Source organism: Pelophylax lessonae, assembly GCF_965119305.1.
Source record: "Pelophylax lessonae genome assembly, chromosome: 1".
NCBI classification, from domain to species: Eukaryota; Metazoa; Chordata; class Amphibia; order Anura; family Ranidae; genus Pelophylax; species Pelophylax lessonae.
In genome coordinates this window covers 258,490,430-258,508,140 of record NC_138768.1, presented here as the reverse complement: position 1 = coordinate 258,508,140, position 17,711 = coordinate 258,490,430, and the positions used below count along the sequence as shown (strand labels likewise).

Below are 17,711 nucleotides of genomic sequence, written 5' to 3'. Positions count from 1 at the left end.
CTTTAATGCAAAGTAGTGGAGCACACAACTGTGAAGCCAGCTTAAAAGTCTCCTCTAAGTCCCCGTTCACACTGGGGCGACCTGTGAGGCGACCTGGTCGTCTCACAGGTCGCCTTCCATAGGGAAGCTGCGGACCCGTTCTAATAGGAGCAACACAAGTCGCTCCGACTTAGAAAAAGGGTCTGGAGCGTCTTTGGGGCGACCCGGAGCGACCGTCATAGACTTCAATGTTATGAAGTCCGTGCCGGCCGCTCCGAGGTCGCGGCGCGCTGCTCGCACCGCGACCTCGGAGGTCGCCCCTGGAAGTCGGATCGCCCCAATGTGAACGTGGCCTAAGAATAACAAAAAATAAAATAAAAATAAATAAAGTGTTTTAGGGAGTTACTGCACTTTGTCTGTGACATTGTGCTGACCCATATTTAAGCTTTTTTCCCCCAAAATAATAATAATGATATTCCACTTTAGGTTAGTATGCTGTTTTGAGATTTCATAGTTTTGGTCCACCAGCAGACAGCTAGTTTACTAGGCCATTGCTTACGTTCAAGATTACTTCATAGCTGTGACACATGCGGAAATGTAATAGGAAATAGCATTAGTGAAAACACAGGCTAGAACATATGTGTAGGCTGGCCTCTGCTACTAAAAATGCTAGTTGCTTGGCTTTTAAGCTGATCCAAGGATTTCAATATTTTCTGACTCAATGAGAGAACAGACAGAGACAAAGATATGAGATTATACATGCTGCATACTTGTTCTGCTCCAGTGAATTAATGGACTACAGCTAGTCCGATAAATAGCATTTTCAGAGGGGTCAACAATGACAGCCAACATATTGCTCTCAGCACAGTCTTCCTTATAATGTTGTCTGAAGTTTTTTTTTTGGTTTTCACTTTAGATTGTAAGAGCAGCGTTAAAGAACCAACATTGCAGTCTAGCATATTAGCAATGTGAATTTCTAACTCAAACTTAAAATATGTAATATATAGGTATAGGTGCAGCATAAGGCAAAGCAACTTGAAAAGTAAAGCAAATAGAACCACACTACACATGGCATCTGCAGAAAAATCCTTCTTTCTGCAAACAGTAATCTAAGAAACAAAAATGTCTGGCAACCAAAATGCACATAACTGCAAATCTGTGTCAGAACAACAGAACATTTGTATGTTATAGTAAAAGCAAGGCACTACGCTAACCATTTTAGTGGCAGATGCCATGTCATTATAATGGAATTTTGCAGGCAGCAAAACTATAAATGCCAAGATTCATGTCTAGTTATGTTAGAATGAAAAATTACCCATATAGCAAAAATTAAGGAGCATTCCCCTGTACAATAAAAAGTGCGGTGGGTACAGAACATTAAAAAAAAAAAAAAATCTTGATACAAATTATTCTCTGAAATATTGTTCAATCTAACAAATTCAACCTAAACATATACAAATTATCTATTTACATTCAAAAGTAGTATGAAAAATCATCTAACTTAAAGCGTACATTGGAATCAGAATTATCATTGTCAGAGCTTTAGCTTTTTTGAAAGGAAAACAGGTTGTAAAAATCAACTTCAGAGTGCAAGACAGCACATATGCACAGAATGATGTATGAAGGTACATATATTAAAAAAAGCAGAAAATACAAATGTAACAACAAAGACCTGCAAATAAAGAGTATAGTATACCCAACCACAGGGCCACACTGATCAATCACGCTGATACGCCCCACCTATTTCTGACCCATCTGCATCTCTTCTTAGCAGACACCCCCCTATCCAGTATTCCCTCATTATCGGGACTAGGGGCTTTGCTTCTGCAGCCTTACAGAAACAAGTCAGCTGTATGAATAGTTAGGTTTCAATCTGCTAAGCAATGATCACAGCAGGATGATGGTCTTCTGCTTCTGCTTTCCAGGGAGGTTGTTCTATGGAATACCTATTGGTATTATTGCATAGAGGTATCAAACACAGATGATTTTTATTTTATTTTAAACTGGGAAACCCTGCCATTGTTACACTGATGGGGTGTTTTCTAACTTTTTATGAATGCAGAAAACACCTTTATTATACCAATAATTACCTATGTTTAGACTTTAGTGATATCCAAGTATTACACTAAGGTGTGTTCATAATAAAAAGGAGTACAAGTCTTGTTTCGGATTGATTTGCAAGCTATATTTTAAGGTTTATTCACACAGCATTTAATGAAACATTTAATGATGATCATTTAGCCGAATGATGGACTGCCGACATTTGTAGACAAATAAGTAAAACATCCTTGTTCATCTGGTAAAAACCTTCTCCACTTTGTGTAATTTGTGTGAGGACAGTTCCTGAGATGACCCAAAGATGAACTTACTCCTTAAGAACAGGCCTTTGAGGATTCTGAAGATAAGATGCTAACTGTACTCTTTCTTATTTACTGTTATAGGAAGGACCCCTGCACAAGAGCAAGATTGTTTTAGGCACATTTATCTGTGATTTCCAACAGGCGTCTTCCACATTCTCCTGTAAAGTCCAAGCATCTTGGTTCTCAACTGAATATATATATATATATATTATATACAATAAATAATTGGTGTGTTAAGAGAGAGCTTCTTACACTGTGCTTTTTGGTGTGCATATGTTTCTGGTATAGGCAGGCACACACAGAGTTCCTACCCTCCAGTATTAGAAAGCAGCTATAAAATAACCGAACGGTTAAGAATCATTGTTCAGTTCTTTTTGGCTCACAGTTATTGACGTTCTGATCATTCTTGGGGAGACTAGAACTAGTGAGAGGCAACTGGACAGGTTCTGCCAAGTCCGGTATGTGTCCTTCAATGTGGTTCCACGATGTCATTGATTCATGTACAGTTAAAGTGTGTTCTTCCATTTGACGCTGGAGACTGTCCATTTCTTGCCTGAAATTAAATGTACTGTATGTTACCAGAGTAGACAATTATTGTACAGTTTATAATTTTTTTGTATCAGCATTGTTAGAGTGCAACTGCTCTTATTTTATTTATATCTTTTAAAGATGTAGTTTATATATTTTATATCTTACACTTATTTGGGTAACTCTTCCTACCCCCTTCCCTGACCCACAACCACCTTGTCTTCTACTCACCTGTTTCCAATTCACCAGTGTATTGGCTGTGCACTGAACAGCCTCCTATCATAATATTCTATGCTGGACATGATCATGGGCACTGCTATCTGCATTCAATTCTATGCAGAGTCTTTACTCAGAGTATAAGCTCTCCATGTGATTAAATAGAGATTGCGGTACACCTATGTGGGCCCAATAACCAAGATTCTAAAAACAGGCTATGCTGTGCCTAGAAGGCTGCATAGATGAGTTCTTTATGGATTGGGAAATGGTTAGTATGGGATAATTACAGTATATTATCAATATTTGTTTGCTGTAAGAAAAAAACTTTCAAGGTAGTAAGAATTCCTTATTTAAAAACACTGTAGTTACAATTTATCATGTTTCAATTTGGAAATAACCCAAATGTAAATAGTTAGTCTACCCCAAAAGTAATATTTTAGTTATAAGTGGAGTATGGTATAGTGCGTCATCTGACTATTGTCTTGGAAATTCTGGTGGCATCTTTTGAACTGCACAAATCCTGGGTTTGTTCCCACCCATTTTAAGATTGTTGCACTGTCCTGACCCCCTCTGGATGTTCTCAGTCCTTCTGCAGACTTCTTTATTATTGTAACAAAAAAAAGATATCTGTTCATAGAAGCTAGAACAGCTAGGAACTCAAATGAACAATCTACACCAACAGTTGGATATCTGAACTAATCAAGCTAGTTTTGAACGAATTCCCGGGATATCTGAACTAATCCAACATCCTTAGAATTAAAGGCCTGACAATAGAAAGTTTTTTTTATTCTATACCTTTTTTAAAAGATTTTAAAGAAAAAATACATGCATTGTTTAAAATGTATTACTTTAATTGTTGAAGACAGCTGTTTAGATTATTCAAAGGTTCTTTGCTTATAGAAGTAGGTTTCAGGAGTTCCTCTAGTAGTGAAGCTGGTACTGGACAGTCTGGTATCTTAACTGGAGTTACTGGATTGGATGAGGTTATATCTCCTTTCAACTCTTTCCGCTGCATAAAAAGAAAATTAAAAACATTAGAAACATTTTTTTTATATAGATATCAAATTATATTTAGTCTGAGACACAAAAAAAACAAAGTTAAAATGATAAAAAAAAAATATGATTATGCAAATCAAAATGTGTTATAAGGATGTAAGCACTGACAAAGAGAGTAGCTTGCTTTACAAAGCTCTCTGCAGTTGTGGGCATTCAAACAGCAGAGGCTGCACATATTTTGAAAGGAGTGTGCGCACTCACTTTATACATAACCATAGTAAGATGGAATGATGAATGCAAAAAAATTAGGCCCTTTTGTACAAAATAGTTATTCAGACTTTCTCTGATTCAGAGAATTGATGTGTGCTGCCTACAACTACACTAGTGATTATGCGAGAAGGTTTAAACATTAAATTAAAGCGTTCTTAAAAAAAAAATCACGTTACAATGTTTATTTTTTAATTTTTTTACTTTTATATGAGTAACATATTTTTGCTTTAAAAATAATGACACTTGGATAAGCACCTTCTTGAGACGACCTTGTCTAAGATCAAGTTTCAGCTGCTGATTTTGCTGCAGCAAGGTTTTCATGCTATTCTTCAGCTCTGTCACCTTTGCCTGTAGCATGAATTTATCCTTCTGGGTCATAGTGAGATCCTCACGAACAACTTCAAGCTCAGACTTTAGATTCTAAGAAGGACAGAAAGAGCAGGTAAAAAAACAAGGCTAACCAAACAAACATTCAAATTTAAACAGTTACCTGTTTAAAATGTATCTATGATACGCATAAACACAGTTTGGGAGATGTCACATTTTTTGTGATTTTCATGGTAAAACGCACAAAAATATGTCCTCTGAAATGTTTAGGTGTGCAGGTTAAAATGCACCCATCACTTGCAAGTATTAGGCAACAGGGAATCCACATTATTGAACTCAGACTTTCTGCCTAGCAAAATAGATCACAAGGTATAGAGCTATCATACAGGCCACAATCATACAAGTAACGTAATGATTATGTTCAATGACTTTTTAGAGTCTGTTATGACTGTGTTTGGAAGCAATACATACCCTTCAGAAATAAAGGGATAGAAAACAATATTGGCCAGCACATTCACCAGTCACTTAAATATTATTGTATTTAAAATGACTCTGCAAATAAGTATCGTAAACGTGCCAGAACTTTCTATATCTACACTTCTATGGGTCAGCCATAAAGCTGGAATGTCAACCAGGAAACTAGCTTTTCAGAAATAGCAGCCTCCATTAGTCTCTCATAACAGATTCTCTTTAAGTGGCTTTGCTTTCATGTAATTTAAGACCGCTTTTAAGGCACTTTTTCAAATGTGCTGGTTAAATGTATAACTCAATATGTACATCACACCTTCTGATGGGTGAGCCTTCAAAATGTATGACTGTACCTAAACACAATATTAGTTTTACGCTGTCTCATTTTTAGGTTTATAGAGATATGACTAAATGCATAACAAATATCTAGATGGAATACAAGTCAGTGAAGAAGTGGAAGTATAATGTACCTGAACCAAGGTCTGGACATTTTCCAACTCTCTATGGCTGCGTTGCTCAGTCATGTCCAGTTGCTGCTTCAAAGACTGAATCTCATGCTCCTTCTGTTCCAACTCCCATTTAAGGTCTTCCACCTGAAAAAAAATTAAAAAGATATAAAAAGCTATACAGTATTGCTACAGCAAACAGGAAAAAAAAACAACCTTTATTCTCTTTAAAAATACCTATAATATTTATCCAAAGTCAACATATTCAACAATATTCCATCAAAACGAAACTGCTTCATTCTCATATTTGTCTTGCTTGACTGCAAGAGTTATTGTGAAGAAGATCTACAGCAATGCCCGGCCAGGATTCGAACCATGTATGGGCAGGCAGAATGTAACTAAGTTGATCGATCAACTTGGGTACAACCAGCCTGTCAGATTTTACATACGATTATTGCTAGTGGTTATTATAGCCACTAGCAGTAATCATTGTATTCTCCCAGTGGCCCTGCCAGGAGAACACATTGGCTGTGTGGAAGGGTTTCCCTCATCAACACTGACTGTGTTGATGGGGGAATCAAGTGGTTATCTTTCCTGCAAACTGTGGTTGCAGGAAAGAAAATTACACAGTCTATGGCTGGCTTAAAGACAAAACTCTTTTGTTTTGGATAACGGGGGGACAGGTTAGAATCCCTGTCAGGTTAATGCTTTTTGTGACCCTGTGAAGGAGATTCAACCTCTCTATTTATCCTGCTAACTGTTGTCAGGCCCAGCACCCGCATGCAAGCCTGGAGGGATGACAATCTGCTGGACAGCAGGCGATAAATCCCAGCATGCAACTTCTGGAGTTTGTGCAGAGGAAGGAACACTGGCTAGAGCGGAGTCCAGATTCAGACCCAGATAATCCAATTTTCTGGAGGGAACGCGGAGGAAGCGCTGGTGACGGGCACAGATTGAAATGTGCCAGTACGCATCCTTGATGTCAATAGAGGGAAGAAAATCCCCCTGAAGGAGGGATGCCACTACGGTGCAAATGGACTCCATCCTGAACTTCTGTACCCGCACAATGCAGTTCGGGGCCTTGAGATCCAGAATTGGATGCACCTTGCCCACTTTCTTTGGGACCGTGAACAGATCAGAATAAAAACCCGGAAACCACTCCGAGGTCAGAATCGGGACAATCACACCCTGAAGCAGCAGGTTTTGCACCCCCCCCAAACCCCAAAGAGAGCTTGCAACCGGGCCGGGGACAAGCGCACATTGGAAGGAAAGAACCTCTCCAGAGGGTAAGAACGAAACACGATCTTGTAGCTAGACCGTATCACTTCATGGACCCACTTGTCTTGCACCAAGGAGGTCCACAGGCCCGGAATCCAGCGAATACGTCCCCCCAACCTAGGCAAGGGGGAGGGCACACCTTCATGCTGAAGGAGACTTGTCTGTGGGTCCGGAGAATCCTGCTCTCGGTTTGCCAGACCAAGGCCGCTTGGAGCCTCTGGAAGGGGACTTGAAAGGTTTTGAACCCTTGTCAGTGGACCCTGAGGGACAAAAAAAACTTTGTGTGAGCCGAGAAGGACTGGCCACGTCTACGACTAGGTTCCTTATTCTTACAGGGTGTTGTGGAAGGAAAGTACTCTTTCCCTCTGTGAGACTCCTAATGATGTCATCCAGGGTAGCCTTAAAACAGATGATCTCCTTGAAAAGGTAGATCAGTTAAAGCCTTTTTTAGAGGTCTGGTCCGCAGACCAACACTAAAGCCCCCCGTACACACGTACCGATTGTCGGCCGAACGATCGGCCGTCTTTTGTCCGGTGCTGTTTTGTTGTTTGAAAAATGCCCAAGACTGCACACGAATTTTGTCGGCCAACAACAACCAACTGCAGAAGTGATGTCATGTTCTGGTCTACTTTTCGTGTGTTTTTTCTTCACTGAGCATGCCCAGTCTTGATCATCACATTTTTGTCGGCCGAAATCTGTACTGACTGACGAACAATCGGCCGTTCTTTGTTGGCCAACAAAAATTTTAAAGCCTGCACACCAGATTTTGTTTGGCCGAAAAGTCGCAGTCGGTTGTCGGAAGCATCATACTAAACAAGCCGACAATCAGCCGATCGGACGTTGGCCGAATATTTACGGCCGACAATCGGTACGTGTGTACGGGCCTTTAGGCCACAATACGCACCTAAGTACCACTGCCCAAACAGACAGTCTAGAAATCAGGGGAGCTGCATCCAAAGAGGCATCACAGATAAACTGTAGTCCCTGGAACAACTGGTCCGCCAGCTCAGCAAAGGCAGGGGGGAGCTGCTCACCCTCCAGGTCACGGTGTAAACGTTTTGCCCACTCGGTCAGAATTTGCGACACCAGGGCAACAGTGAAGACTTGCCTAAGTGCCAAACCCGCAACAGTAAACATATTGTGAGCCATAGACTCCGTTTTTCCGGTCAGCCGGATCCTTACAGGCCGGCAATTCCTCAACCGGGATCATGGTCGCCTTATTTAACCGGGAAAGCGGGGGGTCCACCACCGGTGGAACAGTCCACTTTTTAAGGAGAGACTCTTCAAAGGAGTACCTCATCGCAAAGCCTTTAGGAACCACAAAGGGATGTTTTAGACGCTCCCACTCTTTTGCGACAAATTTGTCAAAATAGGAGGGAAAAGGAAACACCTTTGCCACTCTAGACAACTTGTTAGTGCTAAAAGGGACCAGCGCCTCCGCCGCAGCTGCGTCCGCCATTTTTAAAGTTTCACACACAGACACAATCAGTGCATCCACCAGTGCCTTTTTGTGCGCAGCTACAGGAGTGGAGGAATCATCCTCACTATCCAAAAAGTCAGGGCACGTGGCTGCAGACCCCGCAGGGTGGGCCACGTCTGCAGCGGGCCGAATCGATTCAGGATCCGAGGAGACGGATGAGGCAGGGGAAGGTGGGTGGCACTTTTTGCTAGCCTACCACCCACCTGGGACACAAAGGACTCCAGGCCCTCAGTCAGTGCATGGTTGGGACCCAGAGGGCCCCGCAGCCTCTGAGAGGGGGTCCAGATGGGGAAATGTGCTCCAAAGACTCCATGAGTAAAAAGGGGGACACCCACAAAAAGTGTCAAACACTGCTAAAGGACACCCCCACCTCACTGGTAACACCAGCATTCGCCAGCAACAGAGCACTCTACAATCCTGCAGCAGAGAGAAGGAAGACCCCACCAGACTCATCACCCCAACAGACAGGCATCAGCAGCACCAGGATAAACTGCACTCCATGTGCGGCATCCAGGGAAAGAAGAGACCCAAGAGTCAGCACCAGGGGACAAGGAGGGGCACCCACAGCTGAAATCGCTGCCCAGAGGCTCCTCTGTAATGGCCCCCACTTATTCCTATGCCGGAAGAATGAAAAATGGCCACCGGACTACACAAACATAGCTGATGGCCTTTACACAATATAGGCTACAAAAAATGGCGGCCGCACAAAGCTCCCAGGAGGGATCCCTGGGGCCCAGGAAAGGCACCAGAAGGAAAGGGGGAACCAGGCAGGAGCCCCCACAATGTACAGTCCCCCCCCCCAGCCGATAGCCCAGTCGCCGGAAGCACATAAGAGCTTGTTTGTTGTTGAATGTGGAGGCTAGGATGTCCACATTCGGAATCCCCCACTTTTGGCATATTAGATTAAGAACATCTGCATAAAGGGCCTATTCCCGTTGCTTTCTACTTGTCCACTCCTGCTATGTGGACCATAGAAATCTCTAGACAGTGGGTGTCTGTCAATGAGATGATCTGGTCCACTTCGAAGCAACCAGACTCCTGGTGCCCCTTGATGGTGGGTATAGGCCACTGTCATGGTTTTGTCTGACTACATTTTAAGTGGGTGGCCCTTCAGAAGTGGGGTCCAGTGCTGCATGGTCAATCTGACTGCTGAGCTCGAAAAATGTTGATGGGGTGCTTGGCTTCTCCCACTGGCAATGTTCCGTAAATGGTTATGGATTGGAATACTCCTCCCCAGCCTAAGAGACCTGCATCTTTTGCTTTATATTTCAAGTGATAGCAAAAAAAAGACTTTGTCAGAACCCAGGTCTGAACCTGCAACCTCTGCTTTGTGTATCGAGGTCTCTTCTTGCTGAGCCACCTGGGATGCTAGACAGCTCTCTGGACAATGCCTTGAATGATCCTGCCTTGATCCTTGTTTCTCTTGAACTATGAACCCTTTGTTCCTTCCATTAACTTTGTATTTTAGCCATGCCTTTGCACGTCATGTTTGCCATTTTATTGTACTCTCTCCAGCCAGTATCTTGCTGGTCACTCCTGCTGCTGTCCATATCTTCGCTACCACTCGTTACCGATCTTCGGCTTGTTCCTCGACTATGCTTCTGCTTGATCCCAATCTGCAAACACTTGTTACTGACCTTTGGCTTGTTCACTGACTACGCTTCTGCTTGATACCTACCTGCTATATTTGCTACTTGACCCTGGCTTGCTCACCTCCTGGTGGAGTGATCCTGAGGACCGCGACTTGGTACTAACATGCAGCAAAACCCACATCCAGCATCTAGAGCTCGCCTCAGGTTAGCCTGCATAATCTGCCAGTGCGATCTGCTTGTGTAATTATCCTACTGGTCGGTAGGAACCTCTCAGCTACAGCTAGTGGTCTCCTAGCCTGGCCGAGACAGTGACAAACTTCTTTCCTGTTAGGACTGGGTGGTGATCTACCAAGATAGAGAATTCCTTGCTTGGCTGGACAAGAGCATGGGTAAAATTAAGAGAAGGAACCTGTCAACAAGATGTTTTGGTGGAGAGTTTTAGAATTTAAGGACGAGTTTGCATACAGTTAGGAAAATATTGATCCCCTGCAGATTTTGTAAGTTTGCCCACTTACAAAAAAAACGAAGGGTCTATATTTTTTATCATAGGCGTGTTTTAAATGGTATAGACAGAATATCAACCAAAAATCCAGAAAAAAAACACATTAAATAAATGCTATAAATTAAGCTGCAGTTCAGTGAGTAAAATAAGTATTTGATCCCCAAGCAAAACAGGACTTAGTACGAAGTTGAGAAACCCATTGCTTAGCGTAAGACATTTCTTGTAGTTGGTTACCAGGTTTGCACAAATCTCAAGAGGGACTTTAGTCCACTCTTCTTTACAGATCTTCTGTAACTCCTTAAGGTCTCCTGGCTGTCTCTTGGCAACTCAGTTTCAGCTCCCTCCATACATTTTCTATAGGACTAGGGTTTAAAGACTGACTATGCTACTCTATGACCTTAATACCTTTAAGAACGGCAAGTCGAGTTAATGCCAAAGAGCTTAATTTTGGTCTCATCTGTCCACAGCACTTTCTCCCAATCCTTCTCTGAATCATTTAGATGTTCATTGGCATTACTGTACATGTACAAAATAAAAAGAAGAAGGTTATAACCGCGCTAAAGGCAACAAATAGTGAGCTGCGACTTCAAGTGTGACCACACCCTTAAAAATTATATATTGTATAAGTCGCGCTAAATTGAAAAATAAACAAATGAATGTCCAACTGTTTAAAGTCCCAAATAACAAAGTGACTGGTGATGTATGAAATCTTGTGCTGCTTCCAAAAGATCCCGTAGGAATTGTGCTTACCAGAACGGCAATTTTAAATTGCAGAATTCATGTGATGAGATGAGTTCACGAGCCCAGGTGATCCAATGGAATTCTAGCGCAAGGAACTCCCAATATTGTGGTCGTGTATCATGTGAAGGAAAAATAATAATCCATAGCGTGATACCATACAAAATAGTCAATAATATAACTGTGTAGGACTACAAATACTGTGAATCCTTCACCAATTGTGCAGCCGTTTACCAAAATGACTAGTGAAAGGGCATGTAATCAAATCAAAAGAAAGGACCGCCACCAGACGTAGAGCCTCTTACCAGATAGATCTTTATAGATGTGTTCTATCCAAGTATAGAAAAGGTGAACCACCACCAGACATAAGGCCTCTTACCAGATGGAAATGAAAAGCCAGCAGAACATTGAATCCACATGCACCAATATCAGCAAGCCACCCAAGAGCGCATAAAGCCTCTTACCAGACCACAAGAAAAATGCTCGATAACACTTGGTATATTTTCCCAATGGAGAGGTAACTTCAAGGTCCCAATGACAATCCGGGCAAATCACTGATAAGTACCACGATGTACCGCTTAATGTGCCTAGGTGGCCTCTCAGACCCCCTATGCCACAAGCTGAGCCACTGTGTTTCTCAGGGTTGCAACGCCAGACCAGCCAGCATTAGTATTAGTATTTGAATCCATGGTCAGAGTCTTTCTAGGTGCCAAAAATTGCGACTTTGTTGTTGCTGGTGCCTGAACACCGTAACCAACCCCTCACAGTTACTCTTGCTGGGCGCAGGAATGGGACATGCTGGCTGGTCTGGCGTTGCAACCCTGAGAAACACAGTGGCTCAGCTTGTGGCATAGGGGGTCTGAGAGGCCACCTAGGCACATTAAGCGGTACATCGTGGTACTTATCAGTGATTTGCCCGGATTGTCATTGGGACCTTGAAGTTACCTCTCCATTGGGAAAATATACCAAGTGTTATCGAGCATTTTTCTTGTGGTCTGGTAAGAGGCTTTATGCGCTCTTGGGTGGCTTGCTGATATTGGTGCATGTGGATTCAATGTTCTGCTGGCTTTTCATTTCCATCTGGTAAGAGGCCTTATGTCTGGTGGTGGTTCACCTTTTCTATACTTGGATAGAACACATCTATAAAGATCTATCTGGTAAGAGGCTCTACGTCTGGTGGCGGTCCTTTCTTTTGATTTGATTACATGCCCTTTCACTAGTCATTTTGGTAAACGGCTGCACAATTGGTGAAGGATTCACAGTATTTGTAGTCCTACACAGTTATATTATTGACTATTTTGTATGGTATCACGCTATGGATTATTATTTTTCCTTCACATGATACACGACCACAATATTGGGAGTTCCTTGCGCTAGAATTCCATTGGATCACCTGGGCTCGTGAACTCATCTCATCACATGAATTCTGCAATTTAAAATTGCCGTTCTGGTAAGCACAATTCCTACGGGATCTTTTGGAAGCAGCACAAGATTTCATACATCACCAGTCACTTTGTTATTTGGGACTTTAAACAGTTGGACATTCATTTGTTTATTTTTCAATTTAGCGCGACTTATACAATATATATTACTGTACATGTGCCTTCTTGAGGAGAGGGACTCGCTGTGTTTGGAGGAAGAAAAATGCTGACTATAACCCTAAGAACACCATCACTACTACAGTCAAGCATGGAGGTGGAAACATTATGCTTTGGTATGTAGGAATGAAGGTGATGGCGCTGCTTAGTCTATAAGGTGCAAATAGGTACTGAAATATATAAAATGTTGTGTGTTATACACAGATGTAATTAAAGAATAAATATATGATGTGAAGGTAAAACTCAATAATTGAGATGAAAGATAAAAAATATATAATGATTAAAAAATAGAAAAAATGGCCACCAGAGGGCGTAGTGCAAAGTGCAAGGTGCTACAATGAATGAATATGCCTTCGTATATATATCCAATAATAAATATGTGACAATTCTGGATAAATAATCAACAAAAATAATACAGAGTAAACAACCTTAAATAAATGTGGACTCAAATTGATAAATGAGTAAATAAGTGAATAAATATGAATGGTGATAAATGAAACAACAAATAGTGCTAGGTGAATCCAATATCTAAATGATAGAAAGGTGCGGGAAACTTATATACAAAATAGGTAAATGTGCGGAAAAAAATAAATGTGCAGGAGAATTTTATACAAAGTGCAGCAGGAGGTGGTATTTTATCAGTTCATATAATAAGATGAGTCCGTAAATGGTGAATATGCGAGAAACTTTTCGGACAAAGTAAATGTGCGGGAAATTTTTTTTTTTTTTTTAAAAGTGCAGCAGGAGGTGATATTCAATCAGTTCATATGCTAGGATGAGTCCATAAATTAGTGAATGTGCCCAGGGGAATAAGTGAACGGTATCTTACGGTGACCCCCAAGGTGGGTGACTGGTGAGTTGCGGGATGACCCCTATTAGAAAACCTACTCACCAGATGTACCCACCCCACACAGGGGTATAGAGCGGGTACTGTGGATGTGTCTTGCTGGTCCTTGCTCTGTGTGGTAGTTCCCTTCCTGGGGGAGATGTGATGTGGGGTCCACGGGATTTCTCAGGTATCCCAAATTGGGGTCCGGTAGTAGGGTCCTGTCCCAATGATAAAGTATCCAACGTTCCGTGGGGGGATCGGGTATGGCCACTCAAGGGTATGTGGATGGGAGGGTCATAAGGAGTGAAAGAAAGCTCGATAGTGTAATATCGTTTAGGCTAATTTTTATTCCAGCAGCAAAAAAATGGGTACTCACAATAAATCAATCAGTATTCAGCGTGGTATTGGCATCCCGGAACGCAGTGCGTTCCAACTGGAGACCGGAACCGGAAGTGACGTGACGGCGCTGTACGCTTTTCGTCATGTGACGTCTTCTGCAGCTGAATACTGATTGATTTATTGTGAGTACCCATTTTTTTGCTGCTGGAATAAAAATTAGCCAAAACGATATTACACTATCGAGCTTTCTTTCACTCCTTATGACCCTCCCATCCACATACCCTTGAGTGGCCATACCCGATCCCCCCACGGAACGTTGGATACTTTATCATTGGGACAGGACCCTACTACCGGACCCCAATTTGGGATACCTGAGAAATCCAGTGGACCCCACATCACATCTCCCCCAGGAAGGGAACTACCACACAGAGCAAGGACCAGCAAGACACATCCACAGTACCCGTTCTATACCCCTGTGTGGGGTGGGTACATCTGGTGAGTAGGTTTTCTAATAGGGGTCATCCCGCAACTCACCAGTCACCCACCTTGGGGGTCACCGTAAGATACCGTTCACTTATTCCCCTGGGCACATTCACTAATTTATGGACTCATCCTAGCATATGAACTGATTGAATATCACCTCCTGCTGCACTTTAAAAAAAAAAAAAAAAAAAAAAAAAATTTCCCGCACATTTACTTTGTCCGAAAAGTTTCTCGCACATTCACCATTTACGGACTCATCTTATTATATGAACTGATAAAATACCACCTCCTGCTGCACTTTGTATAAAATTCTCCTGCACATTTATTTTTTTCCCGCACATTTACCTATTTTGTATATAAGTTTCCCGCACCTTTCTATCATTTAGATATTGGATTCACCTAGCACTATTTGTTGTTTCATTTATCACCATTCATTTTTATTCACTTATTTACTCATTTATCAATTTGAGTCCACATTTATTTAGCCCCGGTTCACACTACTGCGTGTGCGGGGTTCGCATGTCATGTCGGAGCGCACTGCTCCGACATGACATGCGATCAGCTGTGCGGTGCGAGTTTAGCCATACAGTTTGTATGGCTAAATTCGCATCGCACCCGCAGCAAACACGCACAGGAGGCATTTTTGCTGCCGCATCAGGATCGGATCGCACAGCGGTTCACACTTGTGCGATCCGATCCTGTGCGAAGTGCACGATCGCACTGCGATATGCGATCAAACTGGGGGTGTCGTTAAGATTACATTGACACCCCCAGCGGATCGCATATGGCAGTGTGAACTGCCGGGGGTGCGTGTGCGATGCGGGAACAGGCTGCGAATTCGCAGCCTTCCCGCATCGCATCAGTGTGAACCGAGCCTTAAGGTTGTTTACTCTGTATTATTTTTGTTGATTATTTATCCAGAATTGTCACATATTTATTATTGGATATATATATACGAAGGCATATTCATTCATTGTAGCACCTTGCACTTTGCACTACGCCCTCTGGTGGCCATTTTTCATATTTTTTAATCATTATATATTTTTTATCTTTCATCTCAATTATTGAGTTTTACCTTCACATCATATATTTATATATTTATTCTTTAATTACATCTGTGTATAACACACAACATTTATATATTTCAGTACCTATTTGCACCTTATAGACTAAGCAGCGCCATCACCTTCATTCCTACATACTTATTTATATAGCCTTCGGCTATAGTTCAAGGGAGGTTGCAGCTTATCTGTGCACATATCTGTTTAATTTATCCTTGGATAGCCTTAGCGCGGATTTAATCAGATACATTATGCTTTGGGTTTCTCTGCTAAAGGTACAGACCAACTTTGCCGCATTCAGGGACCAATGGACGGGGCCATGAATTGTAAAATCTTGGATGAGAACCTTCTTCCCAAAGTCAGAACACTGGAGATGGGTCGTGGATAGGTCTTCCAGCATCACAATGACCCAAAACATACTGGCAAGGCAACAAAGGAGTAGCTCAAGAAGAAGCACATTAAAGGTCAGGGAGAGGCCTAGCCAGTCTCCAGACCTTAATCCTATAGAAAAATGTACTTTGAGTTGCAAAGAGACAGCCAAGATACCTTATTTAGAAAAAAAAAAACTGTAAAGAAGAGTGGACTAAAATCCCTCCTGAGATGTGTGCAAATCTGGTCACCAACTAACAAGAAACACCTTACCTCTGTGCTTGCCAAGGGTTTCTCCACTAAGTACCAAGTCATGTTTTGCTTGGGGATCAAATATTTATTTTACTCACTGAATTTCAACTAAATTTATAACATTTGTATCATGTGTTTTTTGTGGATTTTTGGTTGATATTCTATCTCTATAGGTATTAAAATACACCTATTATAAAAACGACAGAAACTTAATTTCTTAGTGAGTGGGCAAACTTACACATTCTGCAGTGGATCAAATAATTATTTTCCCCACTGTATGTGTGGGCGCGGGTTTGTGCCTGGGATCGGCTGCGTGTCTGTTCCCCTGGTTCAGGTGCGATTCAGGTTCAAATTTGTGCATGAATTCGCACCTGAACTGGACCCAAACACGCACAGGACCCTTTTGCAATCCACTCTGCGGCCGCCCCTCAGACCTGTGTGAACCGGCTCCATTGAGAGCCAGTTACACTCGCATGTCATGGGAATTGGATGCAGAGAAACCCGCATCCAATTCGCACATATGTGAACTCAGCCTAAATGGACAAACGGTACTGCCTCTTAGGAGGCTACAATAAGGCCTGGAACTCTCATTGGGAATCTCAATGTGCGATGACTCTTGGATCCCAATTCTCAAGCATGTGCTTCTAGAGAAATTCTAGAGTATTTCTTGGAGAAATACTTTTGCTTGGGATGTGCCCAGGCCCAGGTATTTCAGACAAAGGGATGGCTGAAGAGCAGATTTGTTGAAATTGATCACCCAGCAAAAAGCCTGGAGCATCGGAATTGTCTTAACATTTTTTGAAAGGAGATGAGTCATTCAGTAGATCGTCTAGATGGCCTGTGACCTGGTTGTCCTGAGTTCTGAGAAAGAAAAGTAGAGGTGCTAAGACCTTAGTGAACGCTTTGGGAGCAGAGGATAGGCCAAAATGGCAATGCAACAAACTGGAAGTGGTGGTCTGCCAAAGCGAAGCACAGAAAGCACTGATGAGGTAGGTTAATGGGAATTTTCAGATAGGCATCTTTGATGTCCACAGATGCCATGTATTCCCCTTGTCTCAGAGAGGCAATTACTGAACTTGTGGATTCTATGCAAAATGTTGGTATTTAAAGGAATTTTTTAAGTGATTTTAAGTCCAGAATAGGATTAATAACCCCATTGGGCTTCAGTACTGTTTTAGAAGAATCCTTTGAACCGGTCTTGTGGTGGTACTGGCACAACTAATCCCTGGGACAAAAGGTGGTTCAGGGCATTCTGCAGAAATAACTATCTTTAGGCAGTTTTTGGTTGTAGAAGTAGTAGAAGTTTAAACTCTATTTTGTACGCCTTTAAAACCACCAATTGAACCAACAGGTCTGAGATATCTGTGACCCAGAGAAAAGCAAACTGCAACAGATGTCTCACCACTCCCCTTAATGTGAAGAGGGCTTTGGGGAAGGCTTGGTGGCTTACGTTTTGAATTTGAAGCCTGGTTGGAGTAGACCGGTGCTTTGCATTTAGAGAAGTTTTTAGAGAGGATTCCAGAGAAAGGTGGTTTTCCCCTTCCCACCTGTGACTTCTTTGATGATTTGATGAAGTGCCTCATCACACAGACTCCTTACT

At 42.1% G+C, this 17,711-nt stretch overlaps 1 protein-coding gene across 2 annotated transcripts in view; it reads right to left on the bottom strand.

The window, feature by feature from the left end:
• Positions 1-2,140: 2,140 nt before the first annotated feature.
• Positions 2,141-17,711, bottom strand: part of GOLGA3 (golgin A3) — a 147,837-nt gene continuing 132,266 nt past the window's right edge. For both annotated transcript variants that reach the window (XM_082260173.1, XM_082260174.1), the window contains exons 21-24: positions 5,615-5,737; positions 4,605-4,769; positions 3,932-4,092; positions 2,141-2,892 (exon numbers count right to left, since the gene is read on the bottom strand). In XM_082260173.1, coding sequence (XP_082116299.1) covers positions 2,697-2,892; positions 3,932-4,092; positions 4,605-4,769; positions 5,615-5,737 — 645 coding nt within the window. In that variant the 3' untranslated portion in view covers positions 2,141-2,696. The remainder of the gene's footprint in view (positions 2,893-3,931; positions 4,093-4,604; positions 4,770-5,614; positions 5,738-17,711) is intronic.